At 47.3% G+C, this 18796-nt stretch overlaps 1 protein-coding gene across 1 annotated transcript in view; it reads right to left on the bottom strand.

The window, feature by feature from the left end:
• Positions 1-18076, bottom strand: part of LOC137519483 (uncharacterized) — a 75973-nt gene extending 57897 nt beyond the window's left edge. The window contains exons 1-2 of the mRNA XM_068238439.1: positions 18013-18076; positions 15725-15798 (exon numbers count right to left, since the gene is read on the bottom strand). Coding sequence (XP_068094540.1) covers positions 15725-15798; positions 18013-18076 — 138 coding nt within the window. The remainder of the gene's footprint in view (positions 1-15724; positions 15799-18012) is intronic.
• Between the last annotated feature and the right edge of the window lie 720 nt (positions 18077-18796).

Consider the following 18796-nt stretch of genomic DNA (forward strand, 5'->3'; position numbering starts at 1 on the left):
GTACAGCAACTTTGTGTGCAGCATCTTGCAAATATTTCTATCTAATGGGGAGTGCAGCTCAATAGAATAGACTGTGTAGGTGTGGCTCTGATACTACATGGAAGGGGGTAAAATTGGTCTGTGATCTTTCATTTTTCCAAAGACTTTTATCTGATGTGTGTACCCACCTTTATTCTTCTTGCTTCAAGGTTGAGGCACGTACTCTATTAGATAGATAGAAGATGCGGCGTATGCTACGACGCGGGACAGCTAGTCTATATATATAATTCAGTAAGTGCCTCAACCGTCCAGCAAGAAGAAGAAGTAATTTGCATGAGAAAATTTATGCGTGCTCAAAGACCAAGTTTGAGGCCTCCTTTCCACGGACTGTTGAGCTGTGTGCCAGCAAGCAGTTACCAGGCACAGGTAAGAAGTTATCAGGCAGCAACAAGCAGTTACTAGGCAGCAGTGAGCAGTTACTAGGCAGCAGTGAGCAGTTGAGAGAGTTTGAGAGGCATTTCACTGCCTATCAACAGTCTGTGGAAAGGAGGCTTAACCCTAGCAAGTCTGGGTTTGCAAATCTGGCCTAATTGGCTATTCATAATTGAATAAGGGCCTCAACCTTCCAGCAAGAAGAAGAAGTACTTTGCATGAGAAAATGTATGCGTGCTCAAAGACCAAGTTTGATGCCTCCTTTCCACGGACTGTTGAGCTGTGTGCTCAGCAAGCAGTTACCAGGCACAGGTAAGAAGTTATCAGGCAGCAACAAGCAGTTATCAGGCAGCAACAAGCAGTTATCAGGCAGCAACAAGCAGTTATCAGGCAGCAACAAGCAGTTACTAGGCAGCAGTGAGCAGTTGAGAGAGTTTGAGAGGCATTTCACTGCCTATCAACAGTCTGTGGAAAGGATGCTTAACCCTAGCAAGTCTGGCTTTGCAAAGCTGGCCTAATTGACTATTCATGAGGCAATGCTCATGCAAATATGCATTTGCTTTCGCATGTCAAACTATGCAGGGTCAAAAAACCAATACTGCAAAGCGGTCGTGGAGCAGTGCTTTACAGCACTGCTAGATTTAGGCGCAGCGAGTGCCGCCATAGACTGTAATGGGAATCAGTCTATAGCTGCGCTCAGTGAGTAACGTCAGCGCCGTCAGAAGACGGAGCCGAAGTTGCTTAAAAAACACAATAATTCGACCTCCAGCAATCGCTGGAAGCCGAATTATATCATTCCCCCACTATCCATGGCGGCCTGGAGGGGGAATCTTCTATCTTCTATGGCTATCATTCATGAACAGGCTGTCGGTAAGGGGAACCCGTGCGGGAGAATACCGCCATCGGTAGTTGTGCCTTCTGGGTGGTAATTCATAAACTTTGTGCCTGGGGCGGTAGCAGTGCGGAGGTTTTCTGGAGCATGGTGTCGGCAGGCGGGCGGTAGGCATGCGGAAACAGAAAAGCTGGTCGAGTCCCTCCATGCGGTGCTCTCTCTGCTGATGTGTGGGAGGTCCGTCCCATTCACTTACATGTACTCCGCAAGCTTCCCGCTACATCCAGGGGATCGGTAATCCCCTTCCGCATACCGCTATGCGGAAATGTTTATGAATGAACCTTTTGCTACTTTTTCTGGATAACTGCGTATCAAAGCCGCACAAGGCGGTACGTTGTCACTCTGCACGGGAATGTCAGCTCCGCATGCGGAAAGAGGCTTTATGAATGCAGAACTTGCTCGGTGGTCGGTAAAGTCAGCGGTATTACGCATTTCCGCATGCGGGAATGCTTTATGAATGATAGCCTATATATATAATAGAGTAAGTGCCTCAACCTTCAAGCAAGAAGAAGTAGTGCCCTGCCCCCAGGGCCGGTCCAAGCAAGAAGAAGGGGCTGGTCCAAGCAAGAAGAAGAAGTAGTGTCATATCAAACCAAGGGCAAAGAGGGATAATTTGCATATTCAGTAGCAGTGCATTGTGGGTAACCACAAATGTTCACTTATAGCTGAATTATTGCAGATTTGCTTCTATTTTAAGAAGGAAAATTACACCAAGCTTTGCTTTTTTTTAGTAGGAGGGCTTTTTGGTCCCTTTTATCCCCCTATACATTCTTAGTAGTTTGGGTCACCCTGAGCTGCTTGGTTACTCTGTTGTACTGGTCCAAGCCCTATCTCATACAGCCATATCAATCTCTGTTGTGAACTGATGAGGAGTAAGGGCCCTTTTCCACTAGCAATCGCTAGCATTCGCGCTGAACGCCAGCGATTGCGATTCAGCAAATGCACAATTTCTCGATTTCCCGATGTTTGCTATTGCGATTTTGCTATGCACTGCATAGCAAAATTGCGGCAATAATCGTTCTGCTGCGTGATTGCGATTAGGTAAAAAGGAATCGTGGTAGTGGAAATGACCTACCGCGATTCCTATGTTAAAAGCAAACCGTAGCGATTTGGAAAATCACTAGCGGTTTGCGATTTTGCGATTCAGCAATCGCAAATGCCGTAGTGGAAAAGGGACCTAGAAGTCTGAAATAGGCTGTCACATTTGGTTTTGATATGACTGTGTAAAATTTAAAGCTATAGGGCCTGATTCACAAAATGGTGCAAACTGTTAAGCGTGGGTGTGCTAAACAGTTAGCACGTGAAGTGCCATTTGTGGACTTTTGTGCGTGGAAAGTGCTGTGAATCGCGCAAAAGACCGCAATCGCGGACTTTTGCGTGTGTAAAGTACCGCGATTTGTGGCAAATTGCGCGCGCAAAAGACCGCAATCACGCAAATCGCAGCACTTTGTGCGCGCAAAAGTCCGCGAACGGCACTTCACGTGCTAACTGTTTAGCACAACCGTGCTAAACAGTTTGCACCGCTTTGTGAATCCGGCCCATAGGCTTGCTTGACTTACCAAGAGTGAAAAGGAATAGTTTGCATATTTAGTAGCGGTGCATTGTGGGTAACCACAAATGTTCACTTATAGCTGAATTATTGCAGATTTTCTTCTGTTTTAAGAAGCCAAATTACACCAAGCTTTGATTTTTTTTAGTAGAAGGTCTTTTTGGTTCCTTTTATCCCCCTATACATTCCGAGTGGTTTGGGTCACCCTGAGCTGCTTGGTTACTCTGTTGTACTGGTCCAAGCCCCATCTCATACTGCCATATCAATCTCTGCTATGTATTGATGAGGACCAAAAGTCTGAAACAGGCTGTCACATGTGGGTTTGATATAGCTGTGTAAAATTTAAAGCTATAAGCTTGCTATACACCAGTGGTTCTGGATGCTTGCTTGGATTACTAAGGTTGAAAAGGGATAAATTGCATATTTAAAAATGTTCACTTATAGCTGAATTATTGCAGATTTCCTTCTGTTTTCAAAAGGCAAATTACACCAATACAGTGGGGAGCATTGCAGGAAGTGACAACAGTGGATCGCACGCTGGAACACGGAAGAGGTGAGGTATCCCCGCCCGCTGCCTCTTACTAATAGTGGCGGCTGCTACTGTGCTTAAGCAGGAGGGGAGCGCACATGGGGGACACAGGTGAGGCAGGGGGGGTTCCTGCTGAGCTTAAGCTGCAGGGAGAATGCACATGGGGGACCCAGGTGAGGGGGGGTTCCTGCTGAGCTTAAGCTGGAGGGGGAGTGCACATGGGGGACCCAGGTGAGGGAGGGGGGGTTCCTGCTAAGCTTAAGCTGGAGGGGGAGTGCACATGGGGGACCCAGGTGAGGGAGGGGGGGTTCCTGCTGATCTTAAGCTGGAGGGGGAGCACACATGGGGGACCCAGTTGAGGGGGGGGTCCAACCCCCCTCCCCGCCACTGTGCCCAATACCCCCTTCCTGCCCTCTACCCCCTTATGCGGCGTATAATACGCTGCGGGTCGGCTAGTTTGTTTATATTTGTGTAAATACAGGGACACTCCTGCTGGGGGAGGTGAAAAGGTTAAGTCACGCCCCTTCCACACCCCTGCTCACGCCCCGTCACATGCCTAGTCACGCATACCATAAAGATTTCATAAGAAATATATGTTGTTTTATAATTCAAACCACACTGGTCCTTTGTATCCTGGTTAATTTTCCTTTATATTAATATTTTAAAATTAGTAATATATCAATATAAAGGATGGGACTAAAGTTTAGAGTCAATCAAACACATTTTTAGTAGAGAAACCCTAAGCTAGCTAACGGGTAGATATATTTTAAGTAACCCTCCAGGACAGGTGAACTATGAGATTTGACCCCTCCCAGGAAACATCCACTTGGTCTCTCTATAAGTTTAGACCCACCGTAGGTGTCCGGCAGCATGTATACAAGAAACCCTGAACATGGTCTACACTCCAGACTACCTGTAATAAATATGGAGGAAGCAGCTGCGGGCAGTTTGGCGTCCTCTGCAGCTGCCTCCATTCCTCTGTCCAGCATGTCACCCGTGCCTCTGGCGGCTAGCACGCCGAGAACGGGTTTGTCAGCCGCACATAGGGTTGCATTGTCGCGTGCACGCGCGCACAGACAGGACCTTTATGCAGGGAGGAGGCGCGTCAGCTGACCAGCTGGTCGGCTGATGTCAGAGGAGACCTTCGCCGCTCCTCATTGGCTCAGAGGAGTGGGTGTGCCAATTGGGTCTCCTCTGCTTCTTAAGCCTCTCGGCTTCACTTGCAACCTGTCTGCTGTTGCGAATACAATACAATACAATACAATAACATTTGTAAAGCGCTTTTCTCCCATAGGACTCAAAGCGCAAACAAAGCAAAGCGAATACATCCGTGTTAGCGCTCAGACCTTAGATAGATCCGGTGTGCTTTGATCCGGGAGGAAATCGGGGATTTCACACTAGATAGGAATATTATTATTACTCTTTATTGATATCTGTGTATGACTCTGGCTTGCTTCTGACCTCTCTCTCGTTTACTGTACTTCTGCCCATCTGATCCTGTTGCCGACTTTGCCTGTATAACCACCTTCCTATTGCTATCTGATTCTGTACTGTTACTACCTGTCTGTTGCCGACCTTGCCTGTCTGACCTTGCCTCCCCACCAGAGAGCCCTGATTTCTGGTGAGGGCCTCTGTACTGATAGTACCCACCAGCTCCTCTGGTGAGGTATAGCTGAAGCTATCAAGTACTACTGTTGCACCAAGCACTATACATAGTATACATTCTGTGTGTTGCTATACTTGTATTATTGGTGATTCTGCAGATCAAAACATAATCAGGTATAGTGTCTGGATTATTAGTGATACTGCCAGGGCCGGATTTGTACTTCTTACCGCCCAAGGCCGACTATTACCAGCCGTCCCAACCGAAACCGTATCCTACCACCTCTCTCCACGCACACACACCCAAAAAATTTTGGGCCGCTGGTGTCCACTATTGTGGCTAGTGCCAAGGTCTCCATGGCAACGTGAAGTGAATCAATCACGTCACACGGGTGAACTGGTCAATCAAGCGATCTACAGGTGATGGGCGTGGTGGGAGCCGTCCACCACACACACATTGTCAAAAGTGTCTCACAATTGGACATTGGGTGGGGTCAGCAACACGTAAAAGTGAGTCCTGTACCCAGTGCTGTCTTCAGGGTAACAGCGCTGGCCAATCAATAATTAAGAAATGGGTACTGTGAGAGGCTGCCTTCTGTATTCTGTACTATTTGCTGGTGCTGCCCCTGGTCCTTTCATCCCCCACACCAAGTGCGTGAGACCCGGCCATCTGTAACTGCCTGCAGCTGCTGCTATGTCATTGGACAAGGTCTGGCTTTTTGTTAGTCACACACTGTTCACAAACATTTAATTAACGGATTGCAGCTGCCTGTAGCACTGCACAGGCAGATGCCAGCTGGTACTAATAGTGCAGTTATCCTGACCCCTTTCATTTGTTTGGACACTTGCAAATAATGCCCTGCAAATAATGCCCACTGTCTGCAGGCCGCCCCTTGTTTATCTAGTGCCCTAGGCCATGGCCTATGTGGCCTTGCCAGAAATCCGGCCATGGATACTGCAGATCACTGAATAATCAGACATCTGTTTTGCTGACACCAATCGTTACACTACCCTTAACATACATTGCATCTATACACATATATAGTATATAATAACTTTTAGAAATGGGTGGGTTCCCATCCTGTCCTGGAGGGTTACTAAAAATATATCTACCCATTAGCTAGCTTAGGGTTTTTCCAGTAACCCTCCAGGACAGGTGAACTACGAGATGATGAGCGAGAAATAAACATCACCAACCTTAGGGCGGGCTGACCGCTTGCAAGACTTTCCTTCCAAATTCCTGATCTTTAGCAGTCATCTGATCCAATTTGTAGTGGCGCATGAAGGTATTGATATTCTTCCATGTTGCCGCTTTGCATATTTCCAAGGGAGACACTTCGGCTCTGAAGGCCCAAGTCGTAGCCGTTGCCCTAGTAGAATGAGCTTTGAGTTCATCTGGTAATTGTAAGTTCATGTTTTTGTAAGCCTCCACTATACATAGATTAATCCATCTAGCAATAGTCTTTTTTGAAGCTTTCTGGCCTATCATTTTGCCTGAGAAATTAACAAATAAACTTTCTGATTTTCTGATATCTTTTACTCTCTTCAGATATCCAATCAGATTTTTCCTGACATCCAATGCACTCCATTTCTCTTCTTTTTCATTCACAGGATTCATGTAAAAAGAGGGTAATATAATTTCTTGACATCTATGAAACTGGTCACTCACTTTTGGTAGAAATTCTTCACTTGTTCTGAGCACCACTCTATTAGCATGTATTGTACAGAAAGGTTCCCTACATGATAAAGCCTCTAGTTCACTTATCCGTCTTGCAGACATTATGGCTATTAAGAACACTGTTCTTAACGTTATTAGTCTCAAGTCTAAGTCTTCTAATGGAACAAAAGGAGAAACGGTTAATGCTTTCAACACCGTTGATAAATCCCATTTGGGAAACGGTTTCACCCGGACCGGCCTCTTCCGCTCAACCGATTTAAAAAACCTCACAACCAAAGGATGATTAGCCAACTGCTTGTCTAAAAAAAACGATAATGCTGAAACCTGAACCCTAATCGTGCTTAGGGCTAGGCCATTGTCCACACCAATTTGTAAAAACTCTAATACCGTACCAATTTCAGAAGACTTAAACTTAGACTGTTGCAACCACTGGTTATACGTCTTCCAATATTTTTCATACATTTTACGTGTATTTAATTTTCGACTGTCCAATAGAGTTTCTATCACTCTATTTGACAATCCTTTTGCTCTGAGAATTGCCCTTTCACTAACCAGGCCGAGAGATTCCAGGTTATTCCCTGTGGAACATTCTCCCCTTGAACTGTGATTAGATTGTCCATCATAGGTAAAAGTATCTGTCCTGCAGTTTTCATCTTCAACAATAGAGGAAACCATGATCGTTTTTCCCAATGTGTTGCTACTCGTATAATCGAAGCATTTGAATTCATTATTTTCCTGCGAACCAGAGGCAGTATGTTCAGCGGAGGAAAGGCGTATGCAAGTCTGAACTCCCATGTCTGCGCCAGAGCATCCACCGCTGCTGGATGATCCAACGCATTCAGTGAGAAAAATATCTCGCACTTCGCATTCCCTGTTTGCGAACAGATCTACCTCTGGCACTCCCCAGATCTGGGTCAGCCATCTGAATACTTCTGTATTCAATGTCCACTCCACATTTGATGTTTGATTTCGACTGAGAAAATTCGCCAGATTGTTTAATGAGCCCTTTAAGTGCACTGCTGTGAATGACTTCAGATTGATTTCTGCCAATTCCAGAATCTCTAGAGACAGATGCAGTAACTTGAACGATTTAGTTCCTCCTTGTCGATTCATGTAAGCTACCACTGTAGCATTGTCTGTTCTTAATTGCACATGCTGATTTTTTAGTAAATGCATTGCTGCAATCATTGCAAGTTTTACTGCTAGCATTTCCCTGTAATTTAAAGATTGAGTTTTTATATGCTGATTCCAGAGACCCTGCACCTTGAAATCTTTTACGTGGGCCCCCCAACCTGACATGCTTGCATCCGTTGTCAGAATTACTTCTATTGGGAACTGCCACAGTCTTCCCTGTGCCAATCTCTGTCTGTTCAACCACCATTGTAGTGATACGTTTACTTCCTCTGTTACCTTCACCATTAGATCTAACGTTTGTACAGTTCTGCCCCACATTTTCAACATCCACATCTGCAAAATTCTCGTTTGTAACATGGCCCACTGGACTGTGGGTGCCGAAGACGTCAACAGACCTAACAGCCTCATTACATCTCTGATCGAGATTGATATTAGAGCTCTGAATTTTTCTACCTCCTGAACAATCTTTCCTACTTTCTGTTCTGGTAGAAATATCTTCTGTTCTACTGAATTTATCACAAATCCTAAAAATTGAATTATCTGAGCAGGATTCATCTGAGATTTTTCTATACTGATTATCCATCCCGCCTTTTTTAGTTCTGTGATCACTATTTCCTTGTGAAGTAATAATTCCTGTATTGAATCTGCTTGCACCAGTAAATCATCCAAGTAAGGAATCAGTATGATCCCTTTCCTGTGAAGCTCAGCCACTATTTCCGCCATTACTTTCGTAAAAATTCTCGGGGCCGACTTTATTCAAAAGGGGAGGCAGCGGAATTGATAGAGCTGCATTCCGCTTGAATTTTTTACCGCGAATCTCAGAAACGCCTGAGTCTTGGTTTCGATCGGTACATGCCAATAAGCATCTTTGAGGTCTATGCTTATCATGTACCCCCCTGGAATAAGAAGATTCCGAACTGTGTGTCAGGAACCGGCCCGCGGCACGCCTGCGTATACGGTTCCCGACTGCGGGTTTGACCAGATTAAGCGGGGAACAGCCTTATTTAAGCTACAAACAAGGCTGGAACACCTCAAACACTTCCCACTGCCACCACTAGCGTTGCTAGACACGTTCACTCAGCTATCGAGCGCTCAATACGCAATCTGCGTTTTCGTATTTGGGTCAGCTCTGCGCTTAGGCCAAATACGAGAGCGCCACGCACACACACACCGTTGCAATCTTACACTATAGTGACGCAAAACCACTAACAGTCGTTCCGAACGATACTGTTAGCTACTCGCACTGGCGTTTTCGTACGTTGGGTCAGCTGCGCGCTTAGGCCAACGTATGACAAACGCCCCCACACACAATGCAATTACAATTTCATATGGTAGTGTTGCTCAAGCATACAATTAGGTACGGACTTATACACAGCTACACTGCAGTCCAGAGCCGGGCCAAGGTCCTCCAGCACCCAAGGCTGAGACACCAAAGTGCGCCCCTCCATCCCTGCCACCCCAGCCATCACACACTGATTGCTATTAGACTAAGAGGCACCACAGGGCCCACAACCTCCCCAACACCTTAATATCTAGTTATATGGCTTGCAGTCACTGCTATGTATTCCCTTTTCTTATTTCTTTCTGCTTCAAACACAATTAGGAATGACAGCTGAATGAATTCTGTGCCCCCTCCTACACTGCGCCCTGAGGCTGGAGCCTCTCCAGCCTATGCCTCGGCCCGGCCCTGCTGCAGTCTCCTCTAGGCTATGAGTGTTAGTTTAGTACGGCAGAAGTCAAGCTTATTAAATAATAATTTAATATTCCAGAAAAACATGGAACAGTGCAGAACAGAATATATACAAAAGATTACAAAAAACAAAGTAAAAATAGTTACAAGATAAAAGTTACAAAGATAACACACACGGATATTTGCGTAAAATAAAAATGGGGATTAAAAAACCGTTACCAACTTGAAGGTCTCAACGTTGTCGGCAGGAGCATGCCGCTTGTTCGACCAGAAGTCGAGATCAACTCTAGCTATGCGCTAACTCCAAGAGCAGATACCGGTGGCTGTCCTGGGCCAGCTTAAATAGTCTGAAGTGTCCCCTGGGGCATTTAATGTCCAGCCCCCAGGAACTAATGCACTTTCCACGTTTGTGACATCACTGAACACTTGTCATAATCTTTCTTGTGATATGCAAACTTCAAAGGGGTTCCTGTTTTGGCTTCTTGAAGTTTGCAGAATTCAATAGGTGAGATTGTATCCTACCAGACATCAAAAAGCTTCCTCCACATTATTTCCTTGGTTAAAGTGTATTTTAGCACATACATGAAAAGATCGAATTTTGGTTACAGGTAGCAGTTTGCCTGTAATTGCCTGTAGACAGACGCAGACAATCACACCTGGGACAGTAGATCAAAAGTGACTGCTAGTGGCTTAATGAGCTGCTTCCTTGCCTATTGAAGGTGACTGGTCGTATTCACTGAAGACCTCTTTAGATGCAAATGTAGGTCTAGTGACCCACCCACACAAATACATGAACAGTCCATGAATCTAGCCTGCATATCTACGTCTTTGACATACCACAGCAGATATAAAAATGGGAAAATGAAAATATATTACTGTATTATCCTTAACAGCATCCGCACCTCAATATATTCCTGACACTGTGTATATTGATTCCATTCTGAACCTCACATGCTTTATGAATGGATTTATCGGTTTCAGATTCAATATTGATCGAAATTTTCCCGTCGGTTTCTTGACCAGAAAAATTTTCGCGTAAAATCCCTTTTTTTCTTCGCGTACGGGTACCATAGTTATCACTTGCCTCTCTAGCATATCCTGCAGAATCACCTGCAAATCCTGCGTATCTTCTGCAATCTTTAATGGATTTGTCATCACATAGCGTTTTGGAGGCTTCTCCTGAAATACTATGTGATACCCGTTTTCGATGATATCTATTATAAATGGGCTTTTTGCGAATCGTTTCCAGTGTGGGAGAAATCGCCCTAGCCTTCCCCCCACCTGGTTCTCGTCGTCACTTTTGTTTGGGCTGAGGGTCAGCGCTTTTGAACAAAGTGTTTGGCCTACTTTGCTCTTTATTAAAGGACCACTGTTTCCGCTTAATCTGCTGATTTGATTTAACATTTTGTTTGTCTTTACGAAAAAATCTTTTCGCCTGTTGAAAAACTTTTTTCTTTGGAAAAGACTTCTTTTTATCCGACATACGCTCGAGAATATGTTCCAATTCCGGCCCGAATAATAGATCTCCTGAAAACGGGATTGTAAAGACTTTGTTTTTGGATAAAGTACTTCCCTCCCAGGTTTTTATCCAGAGATTTCTTCTTGCTACGTTAGCTAGTGCTGCAGCTCTCGCAGTCAATACAATTGACTCAGAAGCTGCATCTATGATAAAATGAACAGCTTTAAACATCACCATAAAGGAATTTAATATTATCTCTTTACTAGACCCAATTTTTATGTGCCTTTCAACCTGCCGCATCCACAAATTAAGTTTGCGAGCAGGGCCGGCCCTAGACTTTTTGCCGCCTGAGGCTATACTGGGGGCAACTAAACTAGCTATACTGGGGGCAACTATACTATCTATACTGGGGCAGCTCTGGGGGCAACTATACTATCTATACTGGGGGCAACTATACTAGCTATACTGGGGGCAACTATACTAGCTATACTGAGGGCAACTATACTAGCTATACTGGGGGCAACTATACTGGGGGCAACTGTACTAGCTATACTGGGGGCAACTATACTAGCTAATACTTTAAATTACAGTTAGCTCCGCCCTCATGCGGTCATGACCACGCTCGATTTTTTTACGGTTGTGGCCAGGCCCATTTTTTTTAAGGGGGGGGGGTGTCTTTTAATACCCAGCACCGGGTGCCAAATGCCCTAGGTACGCCACTGATCCATATCAATCTCTTCAGGTTCAGAATCAGACAACACCTGTCTATTAGTTTTAGTAGAAGCTTTTTTATGCACAGTAACAGGCTCTTCTGATATTTTAGAAGCTGTTTCTTCTGACCTAGATACAGGCACATCATTAGACACTGCAGCCTTTGTAACAACAACTGCAGGTGCTGATACATTAGTCTCCACATTAATTGGTACAGGTGTATTATCTTGAACCACATTAACCACAGGTACTTGCGTAACAGATACTGCCATTGCCTCTCTGAAAGCCTTAATAGATTCAGCCATTTCAGTCCTCATTGTGCTCATTAAGTATTTATATAAGGTGGCAGACTCCTGATTCAATACTGTAATTATGCATGCCTGACAAAGTTTTAGTCCATGTCTGGGACAATTTAACATTACATGTAGGGCGACATTTAGACCTGGGCCTGTCAGATTTATCAGCAGCATTGCTCTGAAACACAAGCAGACAACAAAAAACCCAGTCACAACCAAAAACCCTTTTGCAAAAACAACATATTGCCACAACAGCTAAGGCTAGCTGTAACAGTTCCACCAAACCAGCATGTATCACACCGCTCCTGTGTCAGTTTTGGCCTGGTCTGCCTCAGGCTTGTCGGCCTTAGCGTCCCTCCTGGCCTACTGCCTTGGTTCGCTAGCCTCCTGAGCGGCGTCCATCTCTCACTGTGTCTCAGGATAGTGAGAGTGAGACGCCGAGACACTGCAGCTCCTCAATCCTGGCGGGCGGAATTGACGTCACGGCGGTGGCGGAAGTACCCGCACCGCCATCTTCGTTGAGGGAAGCATGCGCACAGCCTCTGCCTACCGCTCCGCCTCCCTCGGTGTCCAGCAACCGTGCCAGTAGCCTCTGCCAGAGAGCGTCTTCGCCACAGCCTTCCCCCTGCCGCATTAAGCCTGCACAGGGGCGTCTCTAGCCATTTTGTCACTCCAGGAGAGAAAACCTGTGGCACCCCCCTCCCCCCATGTGGTGCCCCCCTGATGAAAATAATCATAACGCAGCAATGATTCACTTAAAATAATCATAATGCGGCAATCTTTCACCAGAAAATAACCATAACGCAGCAATGATTCACCATAAAATAATTATAACGCAGCAATGATTCACCACAAAAAAATTATAACGCAGCAATGATTCACCAGAAAATAATCGTAATGTGGGCAGCATTCATCAGAAAATAATTGTAATGCGGCAGCATTCACCAGAAAATAATCGTAATGTGTCCAGCGTTCACCAGGAAATAACCGTAATGTGGCCAGCGTTCCCCAGGAAATAATCGTAATGTCGCCAGCGTTCACCAGGAAATAATCGTAATGTGGCCAGCGTTCACCAGGAAATAATCGTAATGTGGCCAGCGTTCACCAGGAAATAATCGTAATGTGGCCAGCGTTCCCCAGGAAATAATCGTAATGTGGCCAGCATTCACCAGAAAATAATCGTAATGTGGCCAGCGTTCACCAGAAAATAATCGTAATGTGGCCAGCGTTCCCCAGGAAATAATCGTAATGTGGCCAGCGTTCACCAGAAAATAATCGTAATGTGGCCAGCGTTCACCAGAAAATAATCGCAATGTGGCCAGCGTTCACCAGGAAATAATCGTAATGTGGCCAGCGTTCCCCAGGAAATAATCGAAATGTGGCCAGCGTTCACCAGAAATTAATCGTAATGTGGCCAGCGTTCCCCAGGAAATAATCGTAATGTGGCCAGCGTTCACCAGGAAATAATCGTAATGTGGCCAACGTTCCCCAGGAAATAATCGTAATGTGGCCAGCGTTCACCAGGAAATAATCGTAATGTGGCCAGCGTTCCCCAGGAAATAATCGTATTGTGGCCAGCGTTCACCAGGAAATAATCGTAATGTGGCCAGCGTTCACCAGAAAATAATCGTAATGTGGCCAGCGTTCACCAGGAAATAATCGTAATGTCGCCAGCGTTCACCAGGAAATATTCGTAATGTGGCCAGCGTTCCCCAGGAAATATTCGTAATGTCGCCAGTGTTCACCAGGAAATAATCGTAATGTCGCCAGCGTTCCCCAGGAAATAATCGTAATGTCGCCAGCGTTCCCCAGGAAATAATCGTAATGTGGCCAGCGTTCCCCAGGAAATAATCGTAATGTGGCCAGCGTTCACCAGAAAATAATCGTAATGTGGCCAGCGTTCACCAGAAAATAATCGCAATGTGGCCAGCGTTCACCAGGAAATAATCGTAATGTGGCCAGCGTTCCCCAGGAAATAATCGAAATGTGGCCAGCGTTCACCAGAAATTAATCGTAATGTGGCCAGCGTTCCCCAGGAAATAATCGTAATGTGGCCAGCGTTCACCAGGAAATAATCGTAATGTGGCCAACGTTCCCCAGGAAATAATCGTAATGTGGCCAGCGTTCCCCAGGAAATAATCGTATTGTGGCCAGCGTTCACCAGGAAATAATCGTAATGTCGCCAGCGTTCACCAGGAAATAATCGTAATGTCGCCAGCGTTCCCCAGGAAATAATCGTAATGTCGCCAGCGTTTCCCAGGAAATAATCGTAATGTCGCCAGCGTTCACCAGGAAATATTCGTAATGTGGCCAGCATTCCCCAGGAAATAATCGTAATGTGGCCAGCGTTCACCAGGAAATAATCGTAATGTGGCCAGCGTTCACCAGGAAATAATCGTAATGTGGCCAGCGTTCCCCAGGAAATAATCGCAATGTGACCAGCGTTCACCAGAAAATAATCGTAATGTGGCCAGCGTTCACCAGGAAATAATCGTAATGTGGCCAGCGTTCCCCAGGAAATAATCGCAATGTGACCAGCGTTCACCAGAAAATAATCGTAATGTGGCCAGCGTTCCCCAGGAAATAATCGCAATGTGACCAGCTGAGCCTGCGAGCAGCAGAGGCAGAGGGCACTCACTGTGAGCCGGTGTTGCCTCTGCATTTGTGTAGTCAAGCCAGCCGCCCTGGTGCGTCACTTCAACCACGTGTGACAGGCGGGGGGCGGAGTTAGGGGCGGTGCCGGTGTGTAAATAAATCAGCGTGCGGCGATCGCACGCTCAGCACCAGTCAGCACAGAGAAGGAGAGGGGGCGGACCAGTAGGCGGCAGCACGCACTGCACATATAAACTAACGTGCGTGCTGCTCGGAGGCTCTGAACGGAGAAGAGGAAAGGGGCGGACCAGTAGGTGGAGCCGGGCACAGGCTGAGCTGCCTGTCACAGCCGGCGCCGACCTGGCTGGCTGAAAGAAAAAATAAATAAATAAACACACGCACAGAGCGCCCACTGCCATCAACTGCGCCATAGGCAAAAATTTAGAGTTGCCTAATGACACAGACGCCCCTGAGCCTGCATCCTGAGCGTATGAGGGAGGTAAGCCGCTGGACTCCATCGCTATTACACAGCCCCATCTCAGCAGCATGCCCAAAGCCCTTAGCCATCCAGGCTCTCCAGGACTCGGACACCTACAGAGAGACCTGTTCCAGGGAACATCCATACTGCCGGACACCTGCGGTGGGTCTAAACTTATAGAGAGACCAAGTGGATGTTTCCTGTTTCCTGGGAGGGGTCAAATCTCGTAGTTCACCTGTCCTGGAGGGTTACTGGAAAAATATATATATTTACATAGAAAGAGGGAGAAATGAGGAGGAAAGAGGGCCAGAGGGACAAGGCTCCCAAAGAGGGATTGTCCTTCCAAAAGAGGGACAGTTGTGAGCTATGCCATTGCAGAGCAGTGCAGGCAGCGGTGTATTACTTGCTTCCAATGCTGCAGGTCTCCTCCATGCAACACAGCTGCACACTCTCTGCTGCCATCCTCCTAATCATGTGACTCGCATCAGTCATGTGATCAGGAGCTAGCGAATGGCTGAAGAGAGTGCGCCCCCCAGCAATCGCAGGGGCTTCTGTTACACCCCTGAGGAGATGCTAGTAACTCTGAGTTGATGCAGATTGTATGCTAATTTTATATAAATGTATTCAGCTTTGATTGCCTCCTATAAAGACACAGAGGGGACTCATTGCCTGGAGTTCAGAAGTGAAGAGAATTAATGATTACCTTTTCAAAAAACGCAAAGAAAGCCTCCTCCCTGGACAGGCTGCTCTGTATTGTCACCCTCCAGGACATCTTATCTGTGAGGGGAACAGAAAAATAACTTTATTCAACAAAAATGTGCATTTTACAGGTACAGTAATTCCAAAACTGAGATTGTAATAATGGAAGCCATTTACCCGAGGCCCTCACACAGAGCAGTTTCTAGGCCAAAATGCACCCAGGGCGAGGGTGCAAAATTGTGCCCCCCCCCCCGCGCGCGGAGCCAGGTATGGGTGTCTGCAGTATAGGTTAGCCAGGTCTAGTTGCACTCAGTATAGGTAGCCAGCTATAGGTCCCCCCCAGTATAGGTAGCCAGGCATAGGTGCCCCAGTATAGTTGCCCCCAGTATAGGTTAGCCAGGTAGGTGCCTCCAGTATAGGTAGCCGGTATAGTTGCCCACAGTATAGGTTAGATAGGCAGGTGCCCCTAGTATAGGTTAGATAGGTAGGTGCCCTCAGTACAGGTTAGCTAGGTGGGTGCCTCTAATAGAGAGCCAGAATAGTTGCCCCCAGCATAGGTTAGTTAGGTATGTGTCTCCAATATAGGTAGCCAGTATAGTTGCCACCAGTATAGGCTAGGTAGGTAGGTAGGTGCCCTCAATACACGTTAGATAAGTAGGTGCCCCCAGTATAGGTTAGATCGGTTGCTGCCCCAGTATAGGTTAGATTAGGTAGGTGCCCCCCAGTATAGGTTAGGTAGGTAGCTGCCCCCCAGTATAGGTTAGATTAGGTAGCTGACCCCCAGTATAGGTTAGATTAGGTAGTTGACCCCCAGTATAGGTTAGATTAGGTAGGTGCCACTGCCCCCCAGTATAGGTTAGATTAGGTAGCTGCCCCTCCCCAGTATAGATTAGATAAGTAGCTGCCCCGGTAGGTAGGTAACCCCCCCTTCCATACTGGGGGTCTGCCTAGCCGCTGCGCTGATACACACGCTGCTTCCTGTTTAGCCGAAAGCAGCGTGTGTATCAGCGGCTAGGCAGAGAGGAGTCCTCCAGCGGCTAGTGAGCGGTGAGTGGAACGCAGGGAGGTAAGTTGTGACTAGCGCTTTCTGATACAATTACTCTGCCTCGGAGGGGGGAGCACGGAGGGCGGCCCCGGAGAGGAAGGGAGGGAGAGGTCGGGCTGCCCTCCCCTGCGGCTGGCTCCCCCCTCCATTACAGCGCCCCCCTTGCCAATAGCGCTCAGGGCACCCGCACGGGTCGCACGGCCCTAGAAACGCCCGTGCCCTCACACACACAACAACCAATTCACCAACCTCTCGGGAATTTCTCTGTGCTCTGATAGGATGCAGGTGAGGGCGGGGACTTCTGACCAACCAATAGCAAACAATTTAAAATAAACCCAGGATAGACACAAAGCAGGGGAAATGAAATGGTTAACCACCTGGGGACTGTCTGAGCTGATTGTTCTGTACACGCAGATTGAGAAGCAGCCCCATGAAACCCCCGTGGACACCGGGCAGCATATTCTGTATTGACATATGATGTCACTTCCGCACATCAGTGCAGTGTCTGCGAGGTCCTAGCGCCCACTTTTCACTGGTCGCGGGCTGATCGGAGGTCTGACGCTGGCTGCTGGTTTTACACAGTCTCATTACCATGATCCCTTCTAGAGATGCATGTGATGAGAGGCGCCACTAGAGGGTGTCATAACAATAAGCCTGCGACTGACATTCTTGCAGCACGGTCGGGTAAGTAAAAGAAGAACTCACTGCTCTGCATATCCCAATGCAACACTCAGGTAGGAGGGGGGGGACGACACAGAGGCCACATCAAAGGTCTGGCACACTCCAATCTGGTGGTGCAGGGGGATGGGGGGAAAACACAGACACCAATTGCACCAGCACTGTAATGTACCAGCACTGTAATGTACCAGCACTGTAATGTACCAGCACTATAATGCTCTGCACTTGGCGATGGCAACGGGGGTGGGGCTTACACGGCCGTTAACACTTCTCTCTAATGCTGGGCATACTGTACATGGCTCAATTTTGCCGCTCGATTCTGCGCCCGATCGTTTTTGCGGGCGATTTTCTTATCTTCTGCTCGTTTTTCTTATCTTTTCCATTGTCCCCAATGCAGAATTGGGCTGCAGATCGGACGTGTTGGAAATTATCTATGGAGCCATCTAAATGGCTCAGGGTCGAGCCGTGTATTCCCAGCATACGTATCACAAGAAAAACATTCGTTCCTTAATGCTCTATGTATGCATAGAGACCCCGAGCAGAGAAATAAAATGAAGATCTGAACTTACCTGGGGTTTCCTCCAGCCCAGCGTAGCCCTCCAGGTTCCTTGGCATCTTCTGGGTCCTCTCCATGGTCCCGCTGGTGGCTCTGTTAGGTGTGCAACTTTGGCCCGAAGTCGTGTGCAACTGGGCATGTGCAGCCCACCCACGCACCCGGCTTGAACACGGGCCCATCGCCGTAAGTCCTTCTAGAACCATGCATGTGCAGGGCGCTTACAGTGACAGGCAAGTGATCGAGCCGGGCGCACATGCCCAGCTGCGCACGACTTCGGGCCAGAGTTGCGCACCCAACGGAGCCACCAGTGCCACCATGGAGGTGGACCAAAAGGACGCTGGGGGACCTCACGGGCTACCCTGGGCTGGAGGAAGCCCTGGTAAGTGCAGAATTTAATTTTTATGTACTGCTCAGAGTCCCTTTAAGCCTTGATTTGGTGAGAAATATAGGTTGTTATTTAATGCAATCAATAGTGGAGATGTATTTCCTAAAGAATTGCTACAGGCTAAAGCTGCTGCATTTCCTGCCCTCGGTTCAGGGCTCGTTTCCACTTGTGCGACGTGCGTCTGCGAGACGCACGCCGGCACTGAGCGAGTGGGCGGGATCGCAGGCGATTCCCATCAGCCGTGCCATGCACGGCTATGGGAATCGCAGCCTCCGCCACGAATTCTGCGGGGGGTTCCGGCCGAATCGCTACCGCAAGCGATTCGGCCGGCGGCACCATAGTCCCCTATGGCAGAGTTTCCCCGCGCGATTTGCCTGCGGGGAAACTCTGCGGATTTGCGGCGGAAACCGCG

This window comes from Hyperolius riggenbachi, chromosome 5 (genome assembly GCF_040937935.1).
Source record: "Hyperolius riggenbachi isolate aHypRig1 chromosome 5, aHypRig1.pri, whole genome shotgun sequence".
In the NCBI taxonomy this organism is placed as follows: Eukaryota; Metazoa; Chordata; class Amphibia; order Anura; family Hyperoliidae; genus Hyperolius; species Hyperolius riggenbachi.